The 19,595-nt window shown below is 37.0% G+C and overlaps 2 protein-coding genes and 2 long non-coding RNA genes across 4 annotated transcripts; 3 read left to right on the plus strand and 1 right to left on the minus strand.

Annotated features, from left to right (window-relative positions):
* On the plus strand, positions 837–2,402 carry LOC109834451. The gene is made up of 3 exons (XR_002245577.1): positions 837–1,192; positions 1,303–1,344; positions 2,250–2,402. It is a non-coding gene; the product is annotated as an uncharacterized LOC109834451 (long non-coding RNA).
* Positions 2,407–4,115, plus strand: LOC109835414 (pentatricopeptide repeat-containing protein At3g04130, mitochondrial-like; the record flags this gene model as incomplete). Its single annotated transcript, XM_020403389.1, has 2 exons — positions 2,407–3,598; positions 3,668–4,115. Coding segments are annotated over 2 exons (1,476 nt in total), but the record flags the coding sequence as incomplete, so codon positions are not given.
* Positions 4,147–6,392, plus strand: LOC109834452. The gene is made up of 3 exons (XR_002245578.1): positions 4,147–4,290; positions 4,960–5,137; positions 6,224–6,392. It is a non-coding gene; the product is annotated as an uncharacterized LOC109834452 (long non-coding RNA).
* LOC109834450 (nuclear pore complex protein NUP93A-like) lies at positions 10,248–13,385 on the minus strand. Its single transcript, XM_020402471.1, has 3 exons — positions 13,007–13,385; positions 12,867–12,926; positions 10,248–10,502 (listed from the first exon to the last, which is right to left on the minus strand). The coding sequence occupies exons 1-3, from the start codon at positions 13,121–13,123 to the stop codon at positions 10,296–10,298; spliced, it is 384 nt and encodes a 127-aa protein (XP_020258060.1). The 5' UTR covers positions 13,124–13,385; the 3' UTR covers positions 10,248–10,295.

Consider the following 19,595-nt stretch of genomic DNA (forward strand, 5'->3'; position numbering starts at 1 on the left):
CATTTCCTCCCATTTCCTCAAAAAAATTAAGGAAATTGATTTCCTTAAGTGTTGGTCACATCATCCAATAATATAATGACAACTCATCTCATCTCATCTCATCTCTTATTTTTAAGAATGAACCAAACACAAGAGAAGAACCTATTATAGGAAATAGATTTCTTATAATTCATTTCCTTATTTTTTTAACCAACCAAACAACCTCAAATTAAATTTTCTTAAAAATTCACCCAATCATCTAATAATATGGTGACAACTCATCTCATCCCATCTCCTATTATTTGATTTCCTTCTTTTTTTAAGCCAACCAAACAACCATAAAATATTTTTTTTAAGAAATAAGTTTTTTATTCTTTGATTTCCTTCTTTTTTTTAGCCAAACAAACATGCACTGATCCTAAATTTACATTTTTTTCATGGTTATATTTCATCAAGTGTGTTCAAATTACATTTTAAGATATTGTATTATATATGGACATCATCCGATATTGCAATGCAAAATTTACTACATATCCCTGATATTTTACCAATATTCACAACTATGGGTGCCAAACGGTTCGGATATATCCGAACCGATCCGCATCCGTATCCGAACGGATGCGGATATGGTAAGTAAATTTTGAAAGCAGGCGGATACGGTAACGGATACGGATCTGATTTCGGATTTTTTTCGGATACGGATTCGGAAACAGATATAAAGGTTGCGGATATGGATATCCACAAATATAATAATGGTTCGGATCCCAAAGTTACAATTACAACCCGTAACCGCTAACCCAAACCCGCAAATTGGTAACCCTAGCGCCTCTCCAGCTCCCATTTCATTCCGCCTCCAGCCCCCACTAAACTTTCCAGGCTCCCTCGTCAGATCCTCGTCAAATTCGTCATATCCTCATCTTCGTGGTCTTCCCCATTCGTCATCTTCGCCGTTCTCCGTTCTCCGTTCGCCGTTCGCCGTTCTCCGTTCGCCGTTCGCCGTTCTCCGTTCGCGTCGTCATCCTCGTCCAGGCGTCGTTCGTCATCTTCACCGTCAGATCCTCGTCCAGGCGTCAGATCCTCATCCAGTCGTCATCCTCGTCCAGGCGTCGTTCGTCATCTTTGCCGTCAGATCCTCGTCCAGGCGTCAGATCCTCGTCCAGTCGTCATCCTCATCCAGTCGTCATCCTTGTCCAGGCGTCGTTGGAGAACAATGGTTTCGATTCTAAACCCTAATTTGTGTTCTTTCATCTTTTTCCCCATTAGGATTTGTACCTAATTTTGGTCCTATTATGTTGATTTTTATTGTTATAATCTATTTTGCAGCTACCTCTTTCACTTCTCAAGACAGCACAAGGCCACCCCATGGTAATTTCCCTTTCCTTTTCTATGGTTCCCCTTTATTTTCTGTTGTGTTAATATTTTAGATGTTAGACCTCAAATCTTCATATTTGTAAATCTGTCAGCTTGATTCAAAATAACACCCTTTACATCTAGAGTTTCATCAATCATGTTAGACAGTAAATTCTCTCTTACCTCCATATTCGGCTGGCAAATATTCATATATCTTAATAACACCTTTAAATATATTAATTCCATGAGTTTAACTATGCTATTGTGGTAATTTTGAATGAAATCTAGCCAGAGGGTTACTTAATAAACTTAATGAAATCTAGTCAGAGGGTTAATTAATTCTATTTGTCCATATATCTTTCTATAGCTTGTTGCTAAACTATATATTCTTGCGAATTTTCTTAATGTAATTGCAGCAAAAATTCTAGCCATGTGAAGTTTTCTAGCAAAACTCTAGTACGCTCTTTTCCCTAAATAAGTTTCTACAATTGGTTACTGATCCTAAATTTACATTTTTTTCATGGTTATATTTCATTAAGTGTGTTCAAATTACATTTTAAGATATTATATTATATATGGACATCATCCGATATTGCAATGCAAAATTTACTACATATCCCTGATATTTTACCAATATTCGCAAATCGCAACCCAATAAGGATTTTAGCCGTCTGGTATGTCCCCGATATCCAATATTAAAACCTAGTTCTCTACTCATGAATAAATATGTGTACTTTATCCTTTAAGCAATATTGGAATGAGAGGGCGATGATATTTATTACTGACGACTGCTCTGAATGAGAATCAATGACTAGAGTATCTTCTTTAATTTTATTGTTACCTTGTAAATTTTTCATAGTAGTATGAAGTTTTGTTGTGCATCTTACGAGAGAAACTAATTCTAGCTATTTGGGTTATAGGAATCACTAGGTGCTTTTTCAAGTGGAATACATCTTGCTACTACCAAAAGGAGATCTGGAAGTTATATGATTCATCCTTTTCTTGCCTTTTCATTTTGTCCTCCCTTTGTTTCTAGAACCAGTCTGGCTTACTATAACACGCTTTCAATGTCATCACCTAAACCGCCTTGTTCAATCCAATTTGTACGGCGAAGAACAACAAAATAAATACTGGAAAAATGGATTTTTCATAGAACAGGAAGTAGAGGAGAATGCTGGCAAAATTAGGCGAGCCATCTTGAACATTCATAATGGAACAGTAGAGGATATTGTACGGAGACTCCAAAGCGATGAATCTTGCTCTAAAATACATCTTTCCTCTCAACTTGTTGATGCTTTACTCTATAAGTTTGGAGAGGATTGGAAATCTGCTTTAGGTTTTTTTCGATGGGCTAATTTGCAATCAGATCATAAGCCAACTACATATTCATGTGACAAAATGGTGGACATATTAGGGAAAATGAAGCAAATAGATAGGATGTGGGAAATTGTAAAATGGATGGGAAAAGGAGGGCTTGTCACAATGGAAACAGTTGCCAAAATCATGAGAAGACTTGCCGGTGCCGGTAGATGGAAAGATGCTATTGAAGTATTCAATGACTTGAAATCATGGGGCTTGGATCAGAATACCGAATCAATGAATCTTTTACTTGACACCCTTTGCAAAGAGAAGAAAGCAGATGTTGCTCGTGAAATATATTTAAACCTGAAGGGTCAGATCTCCCCTAATGCTAATACTTTTAACATTTTTGTCCATGGTTGGTGCAATGCTCGAAGGATTGATGAGGCAATGTGGACTATTCAAGAGATGAAAGACTTTGGTTTCAACCCTTCAGTGATCACATACTCGACTATTATCAAAGCATATTGCAAAAAATTTAAGTTTTCAAGGGTTTATGACCTCCTTGATGAAATGGTTGCTAATGGTTGCTCCCCTAATGTTGTCACATACACAATTATTATGCATTCACTTGCTAAGTCTCGCAAATTTGAAGAAGCCATTAGCATAGTCGAGAAGATGCGGATGTCTGGATGTAAACCCGATACACATTTCTACAACTCTTTGATCAACATTCTTGGTTTAGCCGGTCAAGTTGGTGAGGCCTCTCATATCTTTGGTGTAGAGATGCAAATGAATGGAGTTAGTCGTAATTTGTCAACATACAATACAATGATCTCAGTATTTTGCAGTCATGATCGGCAAGACGATGCATTGGGTGTATTAAAGGAGATGGAGGATTTTTCTTGTAAGCCTGTTCTTCATACGTACATTCCCCTACTCAAATTATGCTTCAAAACAGGAAATCTAGATGATCAACTTAGTGTTCTTCATACGTACATTCCCCTACTCAAATTATGCTTCAAAACAGGAAATCTAGATGATCAACTTAGGATGTTGTTGGGTGAAATTGTGAACAAACACCATCTAAGTTTAGATCTTGACACTTACACACTTTTGATTCATGGATTATGTAATGTCGGCGAGATTGAGTGGGCTTGCCAATTATTTGATGACATGATTAGTCGAGAAATCTTGCCAAAGGATCGAACATTTGGTTTGCTTATGTGTGAAGCAGAACAAAGAAACATGGACGGGGTTGTGGAAAAGATTAAATGTTTGATGAAGCAACTTGATAAGTTTCCCAAAACAGAGTTTAGCTAATCGAGAGCTTTACTCAAGTATGACTTATGTATATGAAAGGTGTTTTCTCATCATGATTTTGATCACCTGGTGTCTGTAAAATAGTTACTCGAAAGATTTACTGGATTCTGCAGAAAAATGTACTTCATCATCAGTCTGTAGAGATATGGGGGATTTTAAGATGATATTGGAACTCTACTCTACGAAGATTACTTCATCATCAGTCTGTAGAGATATGGGGGATTTTAAGATGATATTGGAACTCTACTCTACGAAGATCTCCAGCGTTTTCCTAACTGTGACACTGAAACACAAGTAAAGGAGAGCAATGTTGTCATAGCATAAGAATTGACTTCAAAGGTGCGCATAATTTCTTGATTTCTCTTTCTTCTATGTTTCATAAAGTAGAGTTTTTGCTTGAATGGGCTTTATGACATGTAACTATTAAGTGAACACAAGATCTCATGTTGGACATAATTTTCTCCCCTCAATCTAAAAGCTCCTGTTATTTTCAACTTATATTACTTGAATATGGTTTTGACTTTAGTGGTCTTCCGGGGTACTCTTTTTATGGGATTGAGGACATTGAAAACACAATATTTGCTGGTCTAGCTATATAATAATTACGTTACAATTTAACATTAGTGATGAATCTTTATAGAGACTGAATTCTTTCATGCATTTTAGACATTAGGTTGTAGGTTATGAAAAGTCTTAGCAAGGGAGGAGAAGAAAAACATCGAAACGACAACATAAGCATTGTGAACAGCGGGAAAAACAATAACACAACAGACTTTAATTATTAATATGAAAGCATCTGAGATTTTCTACAAACCTTCTTGGTAGAATCTCAATCGGTACAAAACTGTATTGTAGGATGAGTACCGGTTAGCTAAGCCCTTCAGAACTTTGTGATTAATATCGTATGCATCTAACTTCTTTTGATGAATGACCTAGGCAACCACCCATATCATATAAGATATATATCTTGTAGCCATGAACATAACTGTGAATTGCAATTATATGCAGCACACTTGAGCAAGGAGATGCTCCTCATTAGCAAAAATGTTTTGCGCCTCGACGTTCAGTCATCCGGATTGCCACTATTTGAGCAACCCAAATTGAGAACTGGAATGGACTTCGAAGGAATTCGTGGCCTCCTTGGTGTTGCGATCTTTATGGGCAATATCTTGTTATGTATGAAAGGGTAAAGTTCACAAAATTCCCATAAAGTTGGCCTGTGTCGAGATAAAACCTCAAAAATTTTGTAACTTTTGCTTAACGGCTAAAACTTTTTTGCCTTGCACAAAACGCATGTGACATCTTAAATTTTCTCAACATGCCGCCCAAATGGCATAATGGGGGTTTTCTTAAACTTTTTCACAAGTGCATTGGACTTTCTTAAAATAATGTTGAAGGCTTGAGTTTTCCTGAACCATAACATCAAAAGTTGGGATAAGTTCAAAAATAATGGGGGTTACGTCGTCTTTTTTTTTTTTGGGTGGGGGGGGGGTGGGGGGGGGGGGTTGTGAACTTTATACGTTGTATATGATTTTATGATTCCAAAAAAAGATTTTGCTTAGTTGTTTCATTAGATCTTGATATGGAAGTTGCATCATAAATGAGTCCAACTATCAATACTTGAGTGAAACCAGTTTACATGACGAAAATTAAAAGAGTTCTAAAAAGTTGTTGGGAAAAGGTGAAGAGATAGGTAAGTAAATTGAAATATCCAACCATCTCAACTATCACGATTGATGTTATTTTGGTGGAGGACTAAGATATGAAATTATCTGATTTATATCAATGTTGAGATTAAAACTTAAAAGTTCTGTTTTCAGAAGCATCTTATGACTGAATAGAATTATTTTTATTTTTTCATTTTCTTTGATAAATCAGCTATGGCTTCTTTTTAGTGATAAGAATGAAAATTGCTATGACATAACATGAAAATTGCTATGACATAACATGATCCAGTATCTTAAACTCAAATACCTGATAGTGAACATAAATTAGCTTAAAAAATTAACCCATGTAAACATATATTAGAGTAACTTATACTCTTATCACATATTTAGAGAATTTAATGTTTTTAATATTCAGCTTGTGCATAAGATCTGTATATCAACCTATCATTTCATCATACAAATCATGTATGCTTCTTAGATCATTCTCCATAGTAGCTTACTTAAAGTGAGTAGTAATTTTTTTCTTAAAGTTCGTTGACCTGCTAATGATAAGTTATCTACTCTCTGAGTGTAATCTCACTCTGATATTTTCAATCTTTTTTCAGATGAGAACTAGATGACTTTATCTGTAGCTCGAAATTTTGGGGACATGTAAAGGATCTGTTAGAGAATGCTTTTATGTTAAGAGATAGTAATCTTAGAGATGTCACATGCTTATGTAATAAGAGTCTTTTGACTTATTAGAGTGAACTTATTACAATATAATTTTTGCTTTCACTCTAAGACTTGTACATAACAATAAAGGTTTTTTTCATGTGAAGTTTTATTTGTACTATGAAAGTAAAGTTTTATTTGTAATATGAAGCTTATGTAATAAGAGTCTTTTGACTTATTAGAGTGAACTTATTACAATATAATTTTTGCTTTCACTCTAAGACTTGTACATAACAATAAAGGTTTTTTTCATGTGAAGTTTTATTTGTACTATGAAAGTAAAGTTTTATTTGTAATATGAAAATGCACAGAAGTTTTATTTGTACTATGAAAGTAAAGTTTTATTTGTAATATGAAAATGCACGGGTCGTCACGCATCTCAGCATCTCAAAATACGCTGCGTATTTTGGAGGCTTGACAAAGAGAACATAACATGCTTATTCATTATTAGTTTTATCATCGTAAAAAGTATATAATATTAGTGCAAATCATTACGATCAGCAACTTTAAAATCTTTATTGAAACACATGTCACAATTCCTTGCTGTATAATATTCCATAGGGTTCTCTATAGAAATTTGGGGGCAAATTCTGAGATCGATTTGAGCTCATGTAGGAAAATCACTCCACATCCAAAGAGAAGACAATTGTACATTTTATTCTATCATTAAGTAAGCATCAATTATCCACAGACTGTCAGGATTAGGAAGACGTCAATAAGAAAACATGACAGTAATTCCTCGAAATGTTCTCTTCAATACAAGGTATAGAGTAAATTTTGAACACTTTCAAAGGATTGAAAATTCAGTTAAACTGATGAAAATTTAGACAGGAAATAGAAACAATCCATCTTTACATTGATTAGATGAGTTGTAGACTTCTATAAAAGTTCACAAGAAAAAAGGTGCAACCACAATAGTGATAGCCACCTGTTGGGCATGAAGCTCAGTACCGGGCTGCTTCTGTCTAAAGTTCGCGATAGATGATAAATTTTAGATTTTATTTTTTTATTTTTTACCTCCAAAATGCTCCTGAAGACATGCAGTCAGCTTTTCTTAGAGATGAATAGCCACCGACAAGGTTATCATGATTCTGCATAAATACTGAATGAATGATGTTTTTCCCTTCTTTCTTCACCATACATAGCGTCATATGCTTCTGGCAACTTTCTCATAAAGATCATGGGGCCAACTCCTAGTCATGTTGTTTGCTACAAAGTTTGCAATCTGCAAGTAGATAGGAGAAAAAAGAATGGTTATAAGCACTACAGGATATTGACGAAAGGAAACCAAGAAATACAAAATTGCTTGGGTGTGAGGTGACCATTTCTCATTCATGGCTCAGACGGTCAACCTTCAATGCATGCTTGTGTGCATGCGTCAGAGGTATCCTTGTTACCGTACGCAAAGTTGGTTCTTGATATTGAGGTGACCACATCTCAGCCTCTCATCTAGAACTCGTAAAGTTGAAAGAGAAAAGGTGTCACTTTCCATCCAAATTAATCATAGCCCGAACCAGACAAAGATGTGATCATCTAACTACCAAAACCAACTTTATTCCTGGTATCAAGAATAACACGAGTTACATAGTAAACCAGGTATTATATCCAAAGTATACCGTTAGGACTGAAAATGATCCACCTCAAAAACAATTACATAACCCAATCTACTACAATCATTTCATACTTCATAAACAGTTCCTGAAGTAAATAAGAAAGCACTTGCAAGTTGCAAATACTATACAATCATTTCATACTTCATAAACAGTTCCTGAAGTAAATAAGAAAGCACTTGCAAGTTGCAAATACTATATCAACAGAAGGACAATCAAAAAAAGTTCCTGAAGTAAATAAGAAAGCACTTGCAAGTTGCAAATACTATATCAACAGAAGGACAATCAAAAAAGAGAAAAAGAAAAAGAAAAAAAAAACACTCCCTCGAACATGCTCTCCAAGTAAATGTATGTGACTATAACTTCACATCATTCATGAATATCCCCAACCAAAATTGTGCCTTAGGTAAATTAGAAAATCACTGACAAGACGAAGACGTATCACAACACACTCTAGATCTCACTAAACAAGTTATTCCCGTCAAGTAACTTTCATGAGTAAGAATCGACAAACAAGAAAATATTTCACCTTTGAACCATAAAAAGTAAAATGGATGATTGTGTTGTATAATTTAATGAAGCAACAGTAGCATTGGCTGCAACTAACGTAACTAACCCCCACCAGTTGGATCACAGTACTTTAAGACCACAGTTATACAATATAGACAAAAACAATATACAAACATAATATGCTATATGCCATACGCGATCTTCAGAAAAAATATTATACTTCCTCAAACCCATTTTCTGATGTTCAGAGAAGATTACTTATAGAAACGTTAAAAAAAAACAACCATGTGTTTGACAAATATGAAATGCGTTCAATTTTTTGTATGGATGAAATTGGGAGCCATTACTTAGTTGCTTTGACCATGAGGTTAAGAGAGTTAAACAGAAAAAAGTAAACCAACAGTATGAAAGAAATTTATTGACTATTTTGATTATACTTCATTTACTACTTTTTCTTCGATGAACCCTTGTTGACATGGACACCATGCCATCTTCAGATTTTTTTTTGGGTAGTTTCTCCTAGATTGTCTTGTTATATTGCATACAGTAATCATCAGGTAGTTTGGCAATCTCTTGTTGTTTCCTTTTCTAATGGACATTACTTTAATTCTATGAGATATTTTTGGTTATTCTAAAATTGCAAACTGCAAAAGGTTAAACTCCTTCATACCAATTTATAAATATACAACATCCCATGTGAAGAGCTTTACCCCTTCTTTTGCTCTTCACCTCTTCTTTTTACATGTTCCCTAAGCAAAGCATAAATACATTACACATAGAGACACATACAAAAGCAAAAGTCACAGATGCCAATGAATAAGACAACCTACAGTACACATGAAATAATTGTCTTCAACATGAAAGATTGTAGTTGGATTATCATCCACTAAAACCACATAATTCACCTATTGCCAATAGTCAAGTGTGTATAATTGTTAAATGCCTACATCAAAAAGAAAAGCTCTGCTAACTTTTGGCTACCGTGTATAGTTGTTAAATCCAAATATCAAAAAGAAAAGCTCTGATAATATTTGGTTACTCATAGATGTAGACACGAATTAACAGGATGTGAAACTATTTTCAAGTTCAGCCTATATTCATGACTGATTATTGTGAATGGTCGTTTATCTTCATTGTATCTAAACATGAACGATGGAGCGGCACTCTATGAAAATCTAAGATAGGAAGTATAGAAGTCCGTTCTCCAGTTATACATGACTTTGAGGCATTGTTGAGTACACAAGATAAAAGGATGATAGTGTAGTTGAAGTAGCTACTATGACCAGGTTAGACCCAAGCAAGGAGGTATTAAGGCAGTAAAAGAAGATATGTCATTTGCAATGTTCGTAAAAGTGAAAGGACAAAGAAAAGAGCTTAACCCCCCAAGCAAGTGAAGCATAAATGACAAACAATTTGAGTGCTAAAGGAGAGGAATTACAGTAAGGATCTGGAAGTTGCAATGTCAGAAAAAGTGAAGGCATAAAGTGAAAAGCTCAATCTTAAAGCCATTTGTGTCCGTTGCGTTGTGGTAAAAAATGAGAAGCAATGCTTCAGGACAGCATTTTATGCAGTATTTATCATCATTATAAAATATTTGAGGCTTGCATTTTCGTGTTATGTATGCATGTAGTAGTTGTAAATGTAGGTGTATACATTTATTAGCATCAAATTTCAATAACCGGCAGTTGCAATTATTAATTTCGTAACTCCACAAGTTCCCATAGCAAACATGTCAGGAGATCATAATAATGAATCAAAAGCATTGTCTTAGCACATCAACTGGTCATGTAGTCCAGTAAAGACAAAATTAATAGATCAAATTAACTCCTATTAAAATAAATAATCAAGAAAGAACGTGAGTTAATTTAACAATAAAATTCACAAAAGCAACAGTCCATAGGAACACAAAAAAGTCAATGCCAACCTGAAAAAACAATATTTCACCAAAGCAAAATCTAACCTCTAAGACTTGCATCATATATTCATTAAAGCTTCGCAAGTTATCCTTTTGAGCTTCCTGAATTGATGATACCATAGCCATTTCATGAACCTGCAGACATAAACTCACTGAGAAGAAAAGTAAAACTGTCTAGTTCATACATCACATATTTGCTATTTACCCATATAAACAATCAACATCAATGCAGATTCAAAAGTAAGAATAGATGGAACCAAAGCACTCTATTAACATAAAGATAAAACAGGTGAAAAAGATGCAATTTTTTAATGAATTACACTTGACATGCCTATGATATTGCTTATCCTTTAAGAACTAAGGTACAACAATTGATAGTGATAATGCATAACCTATCAGCTTAAGCAACATGATTTGATTAGTTTTTCATTTTATTGCAGAAAAAGACTATGAGACCAGGGAACATAAGCTTAACCAAGGGAACTGTCAGCTTACTGCTTGCCTTTTATATAACAAAGAATAAAGCACTCACCAGGTTGCTGTGTCATACTTAAGACATCAAATCACATCATATGATACTGAAATACAACCATAAATATATAGATCGCGGCTGTTAGCATATAAAACTATAACCCTCAACTCTCACCATAACTTTGGAAAGTTCATAGTTTTGGTGTAGTGGCAAGGACTCCAAGGTGGTATCAGAGCAACTAAGGTTCAAATCTTGTTGGCCACAAACTTAATACGGATTTTTAAATAATTGTTACCGTTGCATGACTTAAGGTTTTAGGCCATAAAAAAAAGGTGCTCAACCTGCGGAGGCGTGTTAGAATATAAAACTGTAACCTCAACTCTCACCATAACTTCAAAGTTTTGGTATAGTTGGAGGGACTTCAAGAGTGGCCAATGTAGCATTCTGTAAATACAGAGGTTGTGCATTGACGAGAATAAGGAACTGATATTCCAAATGTATATGCATTCCTAGCTTTGTAGAACATGAAGATGAGAACCACCCATTTAACCTTCATGATGGTTTATATTTCATTGTACCCCTATCTCCATATCTCCATAAATTTATAGCTTGTTTTATTGTGATAGCTGATAACTTAAAATGGTAACTGCATATTATTTTACTATTAAACACGCCCCTCACTATTAATGTTAGGTGTCAGGTCCTTTATAGGCTAATAGTAGTTTTCTGAAATAGTCCAAAACTCCCATCTCACCCTTATAAGTCAGATCTCCATACAAGCTTGTTTTATTGTGGAAGATGATAGCTTAAAATGGTAATTATATGTTACTACTGAACATGTCCCTGAAAATTAAGGCTAGATGTGAGCTCCTTCTTAGGCTAATGATAAATTTCTAAAATAGTCCTAAACTCGCATCTCACCCTTAAAAGTTTGTTATGTAGATTCTATTGTCCAGTAGGATTTTCAACTATATTGCATGGGTACGGGTATTGGTACCTGTACTGGACATGGAAATTTTGTAGAAGGTACAGTACGGGTCACGAATATATAAATATTTATATACACATATGTTATATATCAGAACTAATAATTTATATGAGAACCAACGATGATAATTAAAATTCCTATAACATTTTTATATTTCTTTTATTAGGTGAATTGTAAATTGAAAAATCACTAGTGTTAAATTAGACATCCAAACAAGCCTTCAAAATCATAATTCGGAACCTAACCTAAGTTCAAGAAGTTTCAAGAAGTGGGTGTGAAGTATAGGATATATGATAAAAAATGTATGAAAAGTATTTTAAATGAAAATATGTATTGCATAATTGACTACATGCCCAAATAAATGCACACATATATGCAAGGAGTGTCCAAGGAGTTTCAGTACTGGTACTGATACGTGTCGGGTACGGGTACAACTTCATATTGGTTACATCTATTTTTCAATAAATTGACATCTAGTAGCTCTAAGATTTACTATGTTTTCATTACCAATGTTAGACTATGGTGTTCCCATCTAGTAGGAGCACGCAGTGACAGTGAACAACTTGCTTCAGCACCAGGACGAGGATCACGACTTCTTAGACTATTCTACTGTGAAGGTTAAGGGAAGAATGGGTATCAGAGGGAGGATGCAACATCATGAGAAAGGACAAGTGTCTGATTGAGGGAAGCATGGAATTTTTTGTGTTTCCATAGCTCCTGTAGTTAGGTCATGTGTTTTGTAGTATTATCTTATGTAATTGTGTCTATCTTTGATTATGGTTGTATGTACTTCTATATTTTTTGGTTGTTTCATTAAATTCTTATTAATGAAATACAAGGGTTTGCCACCAACCAACACACAAATACAAAAAAGATGGATAAGTAGTTATTGCCCTCACAAGTCAGTTCATCAGAAGTCATTTTCTTCTCTAAATACAAAAAAGATGGATAAGTAGTTATTGCCCTCACAAGTCAGTTCATCAGAAGTCATTTTCTTCTCTAAACCACATTAAAACAACAGTGTCCAAGTGAAATATACCTGCTGCAAATACTCTTCCACAGTCGTTGCCTCTGAAGGAAACACATCCTCAAAAGTGGTCTACAGGAAAGGGAAAAAAACAATAAGAAGCACACAATTTACAGTATTTGCACATCTAAATCATCCAAAGAGACGCTCACCTTCAGCTCAAAAGACTTGAGATCCCGAGCCAACTGCTCCGCATTTATCCCTTCCCGAGCCAAGAGTCTATTATCAATAATAATAATAATATGCCCTCTTTCAGCAATCAAACGCATAATCTCAAATGGGTTTTTCACCCATAGACCCCTCAAATCTACCCTAGTAGCAAATTTTCCCCAAATCTAGATTTTGCTTATACACCCCAAAACCCACGGGACCACTAGTCGCGTGGGTTAAACAGATACTTCATGTGAGTTTTGTATCCCATGGGTTTTCTGGTCACTATTTCAAAACCCACGGGACTACTAGTTCCGTGAGTTAAACATATACTTCCTGAGGACTGTCCAGCAAACTCACGGGACTACTAGTCCCGTGGGTTTAATAGATACTTCCTAGGCACTGCCCAGATTTTTCAAGCCTATAAAAGCCCTAGTTATGCCCAAAATTTAGAGCACAACCACCTCTCTCTATCTCTCCAATTTCTCCAATTTCTCAACCCTCTCTCTCTCTCTCTCTCTCTCTCTCTCTCTCTCTCTCTCTCTCTCTCTCTCTCCCCATTCCATTGATTCTCTCCCAAATCACCTCTTTCTCCCTCAATTTTCTCTCTTATTCTCTTCAAACCCAAAATTGAGATCTTCCCAAAAGTTCACTCCGGCACTGTTAAACTACGACGCCATCTAGCCTCTCCTACAACAACGAATTTCAAATATTTATCAAAGGGATAATATCAACATTTTTATAATGTTCTCTCTATTATTTAGTTAAAATTGTAATTTGGAATAAAGTGTATATTTAGAATAATTTATTTGCCAATTTTAAAAAAAAATAGGATTTGGTTAAATTTTGATAGATTAAAATTAATATAGAGGGTCTTTCAAATACGATTTAACTAGAAATAAGATATATAAAATTTAATTTTTGAATAATATAGATAATTTGTATATGATGAATGTTAATAGTTCAAATTTTATGGCGAATGGAACAGTAGTTATTTGCTTATTCAATGCAAAACTGAGTGTTGGAATAAATAATATGCTCTAGAAAATTTTTCATATTATATAGAAATTGCAACTTCGATGGAATGATGGATCAAATATACAGAGTTATTAGAATTAATCATGCAGGATATGCCACTAAGGTTTTCTGTAATTGTCCGATAAATGAAAAAAGAACAATTGTTGTAGAGATCACCAATGATCAACAAATGAGTGACATGATACAACTTGCGGAAAACCAAATCTCAATCGAGTTGTTCATTGAAAATATTCTAATATCTGGTGTTGCCCAAGTTTCATATGCTCCTGGAGAGTTCTCCCACATGCTTCACTTAGAAAATAACTTGAGCAAATTTATTTCATCTCCAAGTGTCGTGCACTTAGAAAATGACTTGGGTGCAATGACATTGACTCAACCTTCCCAATGTGCAATGTCAAGTGATATGTTCCACAATGCTTCGAGTCATGTTATGGATAATTTACTAGGTGGTTCTATTGTAGAAGAGGATGAGGATGTAGATGCAGATGGTGATTATGAAGATGCTGAAGAGGAGGAACGTCTTGATAGCATGCGGTGTGCAATTGGAGGAATCGAGGAGGACACCCGTTGGATGAATGAATTTTGTGTGAACAATGATTATGTGGAGTCTGAAGAACTATGCCAGAAAAGCTTCAACATGAGGAGAGGATATATACCTCCAAAGCTGAGTTCATTGAGCATTGTTCTTATTTCAAACAACCCGAGGACTTCACTTTTAAAAAAGGAGATCTATTCGATAATAAGGAAACTTTGGTTTTCACTATACATAAATGGTCAATCAAGAATCAGATCAAATTTAAGCTCGTGAAAACTAATACAACCAACTACCATGTAAAGTGCTACTTCAACGAGAAAGCTCAAGAAGAGTATGCAAGTGCTCAAGATGAAAGAAATTTAAAGTGTCCATGGAAGCTTAGCGCGGCTATTAGGAAAAAATCTAATGAGCAATTTATGATCTCTAGTTATTGCGGACTTTATACATGTTACAATCTAACTGTCAGTGTCGATCATAAATCAGCAACTTCCTCTCATATTTTAAAGCTAATTATGCCTAAAGTAAGGCGAGAACTTGATCTTACTCCAAGTCAGATAACTACAGGGGTATACAATATGAGAAAAATAATTATATCTAAATATAAAACATATGATGCATGGAGGAAGTGTTGATTGGGTATACAATATGAGAAAAATAATTATATCTAAATATAAAACATATGATGCATGGAGGAAGTGTTGATTAAAATCTTTCGAGATTGGGAGAAATTATATCTAAATATAAAACATATGATGCATGGAGGAAGTGTTGATTAAAATCTTTCGAGATTGGGAGAAATTTTACGAATTACTTCCGCTATATCTTAAAGCAATTAAGAGGAAAAATTCTTGTATCGAATACGAAATATTGGTCGGCTTGGTATTCAATGAGTCATTACTGAAAGACTTATAATAAGAGTTTTCATACTTCTGATGATAGTCGTTATTGACATGCTTATAATTGACCACGTCTATTACCACCTCAATACAAAAGACAAGTGGGACAATCTCGCTCAGTACAAAAGATTACGCGAGATGGGAGTTTTAGATGGACAAATTCCACTTGGCTGTAGGCAAGTAATTTTGGATCTAATTAAAGTAAATTTAATTTTGAAATTTAATTATGGTATTAGAAGCTAACATTTTATCATTCACGCAAATGGAGCGTCCAAAAATGCTACGATGAGGTCCCAGCAAGACAAATTTTTACAGAGGAAAGCTCAACCTAATTTTTTAGGTATCAAATTTTAATTTAAGTCAATTTAAGCTATCAATATGTTTCAAAGAGTTACTAATATAAGGAATATTTTGCAGTTCGAGTGGCAGCCATACAGAACTTATCTACCTCGTCTACCACTGATTTGCATGGAGGGGCACAGTTAATGGAGAGCCAGAGTTCCTCTGATTTGCTTTGAAATTATGGAGATGCATGTGTCAGATCGTCTGTTTAGGCAGTTTGGTTTCACACAGCATGCTCCGCAGGAAGTAGAAAAAATAGAGAGAAAGGAGTCCAAGGGTGGGCATCAAATTGACTGGGCACTTGTACATAATCAGTACATTGAGAGATGGAATGAGCGGCATTGAGTATCGTCGAGCAGCTTTATCCTCTGATGGAGGAACAGATTATATAAGATGGTATTGGGGGACTACCAGAAGATGGATAATCACTCAAACTACACCTCCAGTCGACGAACTCGAGATACGTGCCCAACAAGCAAGATACGTACCAAGGGGTGCAGATGATCGAGAATGGGTAAGTAAATTACGTAATAGTTTTTAATCCCTTATTAGCTTTCGGTTGCTTATATATGTATCTTTTGACGTAATTGCAGATAGACGCTATGGATGAGATAGAGGGGATTACAAATGAGGGCATAGCTATCGCCAGAGGAGATTCAGTACATGTATCGGTATTACAGCAGATAGTGCGGATGATTCATAGAGCTCTTCATTAAACTCATGAGGATTAGCATGATGGTCGTGAGTAGATGGCACGTGAGGAGAGTATATGTACGTCGATGAAGAAGAGGTGGAACTTGCTCACACGACAATAAAGCTAGTCCGTCACAGCCTCACATGCAACTAGAGAACGAGCACGTACAAGCTCAAGTCGAAGGAAGACGCCGACGCTGAGCGGGTACGAAGAGGAGACAACGGGGGAGGGACAGACTTTTAGATTGTATGTGATAGTTTATTAGTTTTTCTGCTTAAAGTCTATTTGTAACTGAATATACTTGATACATTTGGATTTGTTAGGAGTATTTTAGCGTTGTAGGTGTAAATTTTGATTTCCCGAAACGGGGGTTTTGTTTGTATTAATAAGAATAGCTTATTACAAACTAATAAATCAAAATTACAACAGAAGAGGAAAAGAATGTCCTCCTTGTTTAACGTGGGGACTTTGGTAGCGATAGGACGCCTCGCTCGGTTCTCGCACCGAGTCTGCTTCCCTTGGACGATTCGATCAAGATTGTTGGGGAGCTGCAGTGAATAATAGAAGCTCATGTCAGTTGAGTTCGAGTCTCCGAGTTCGATGACGATTAGGGCCCGAAGCTAGGAGAAGGTGCTACAGTGCAAAGATCATGCAGAGAGTCTGTCGTCAACTCAGTCGAGAGTTGAGAGCTAATGGTCCAACTAACTAATTGTATTAATCAATTAACTGTGAACCCCTTTCCTGTAGCTAGGAGAGACTCTTAAACAGAGGAGAGATGGCGTGGTCGCTCCCTTGAATTATGGGATGTGACCATGTACTGTTGGGAGACACCATGCTTCTCACTTGTACCATGAGCGGCTGCTTGATTGGCTCGGAGCACTGTACTCCTTCCCTTCACGCCGTGAGGAATGGGAAGGCCCATCCTCGTACGTGATATTACGGTCGTCAGGTACTCTGATGAGTCTGGCAAATTTGCAGATCGTCTGGCTGGTCACTTGAATGTTCCGATAGGTCTCAGTCACTAGGGCGAACTCGACTCGTGCAAGAGAGTCAAGTAAGCAGGCGAATTTTAGTCACTTGGATTATCTTGACTCGTGCGGGCGAGTCAAGCATGCAGGTGAGTTTGGTGATTGCGTGGATTTGACTGGTCATTCGTACTGTAGACGGCTACTTGATGGGTTTGGAGTACCACACCCCTTCCCTTCACGTCGTGGGAGATGGGAAGGCCCATCCCTGTACGTGATATAGCAGCTGCCTAGTACCCTGGTGAGTCTGTGGTTAGAATGTTGATCGCCTAGCTGATCGTCTGGGCATGCAGGTGAGTTCAGCTCTTGAGCAAACTTAACTCGTGTGGGCGAGTCAAGAATGCATGCGAGTTTCTGATCACCTGGCAGATCGCCAGATGCACAGGCGAATTTGGTGATTGTGTGGTCTCGGCTCGTGCTGGCGAGTTAAGCACACGGGTGAGCCTAATTTTCACGTTGCGCAGGCGACTCGAATACACAGGCGGATTTCAGGCTTATCTACAAAGGTAATTTTTACCGCCTACAAGACCCTCTTTAAAGTTTTCAGACCTAAACCAACTTGCGTGTGGTCTGGAATACTTTGAATAAAGATATTCCTGATGAGTTAAGGCGAATTTGACTCCCTTGGCTAGGTCGAGACCTTTGGGCAAATTCGAGCGGTGCGAGTGCACCCAGGCGAGATTGATGTCGTTCGAGTTAGGGCACCCCATACGAAATTTGGGCTCATGAGGGCAAGCCACGTGTCCGTGGGGGAAGTTCTCACACTTGTCAATTAAGACGACGCCTCGTCTTCATGCGTTCGCCTCAAGGGGGCGGATCCGACGACGTTTTTGATCTCAACCGTTGATCCGACAAGAGGTCGTGTGTGAGTCGCCCAATCTTGGCTATTCCGTGCGGCATTCCAAACGTTTTGCTTTGTTTGTGCCCGCTCGATTGGAACCGCCGAATCGAACCTGTCTGCTTCGAACGGTCAGTGAATCTTAACGGTCGAGGTCTTGCGTATATAGTGTTGATTCATCCCCTTTGCAGGAGGATCACTACACTCATAAGTTCTCTCGCTCAAACCTCCTTGGAGAAAACTCAGACTTCCTAGATTCGAAATGGCTTCGGGAGTGAGAACGTGTGCTTCAAAGGGGAAGGGAGAGGCTGTCCGGCCTGATCCTATCATCCTTTTAGAGACGAGGAGGAGGAATGCACCTATGCTTCCCCTCAGAGGTCTTCTCAATCCAAGACGAGGCTCGTCGTTTAGCGAAGATCCACTTCAAGAACGTGGGTCGCCGAGCAATGAAGCTCAACAACAAAAGTGAAGCTCGTCAGTAGAAACGGGGTTTGTAGTTCATAGTTTGAAGAATGAGGCTTGTCAGTGAAGACAAAGCTCATCGTCAGACTCAAGCTCGTCAGTGAAGATGAGGTTCGACAAAAATAAAGTCACAAGATTTACTATGCAGTTGGGCCCAGCTATTGAAGACGAAGTTCGTCAGACGAGGTCAATGAAGACAAAATTCGTCAAAAGAAGCTTGCTTACTGCGAAGTTAACATTGTAAGACAAACCTCACTACGTATCAGGGCTCATCCAACTTGACGAACCCCGTTTCAATTAAAGACGAGGCTCGTCATCCACATGAGGTCTAGTTGTAACGGCTCTGAAGACTTAGTCAGCCACGTGGGCTAATCTTCGGGAGCATGTTACGGTGTGCGTTTGTTTAGAGGAGGCAGTTACGCCCCTCTACCCGTGATCTTAGCATGTCAGTTACGTTCTTAAACACTATAAATAGCCATGGATGGTTACAGAGGAAGGGGTTCAGACTTTTGGACTTTTTGGCAATTTAAACTTCGAGAATCATCAGAGATCAAAGCTCCTGCGTATAGAGCTGGAATTCGAACCTCGGTTCTAACAGCCTAACGAACATCGGAAGCTTCAGCAATCTTATTCTGATCGTCAACATGAGATAATCTCGACTCAAGCATCGAGGGAAGCATCCTTTCACCACCGAGAGCCCTACGTTAAACAAGGAGGAGCTGAATTAATCTTCTCTTCATTTGTAATCGAAAAAGAGAGTG

This window comes from Asparagus officinalis, chromosome 3 (genome assembly GCF_001876935.1).
Source record: "Asparagus officinalis chromosome 3, Aspof.V1, whole genome shotgun sequence".
Taxonomy (NCBI): Eukaryota; Viridiplantae; Streptophyta; class Magnoliopsida; order Asparagales; family Asparagaceae; genus Asparagus; species Asparagus officinalis.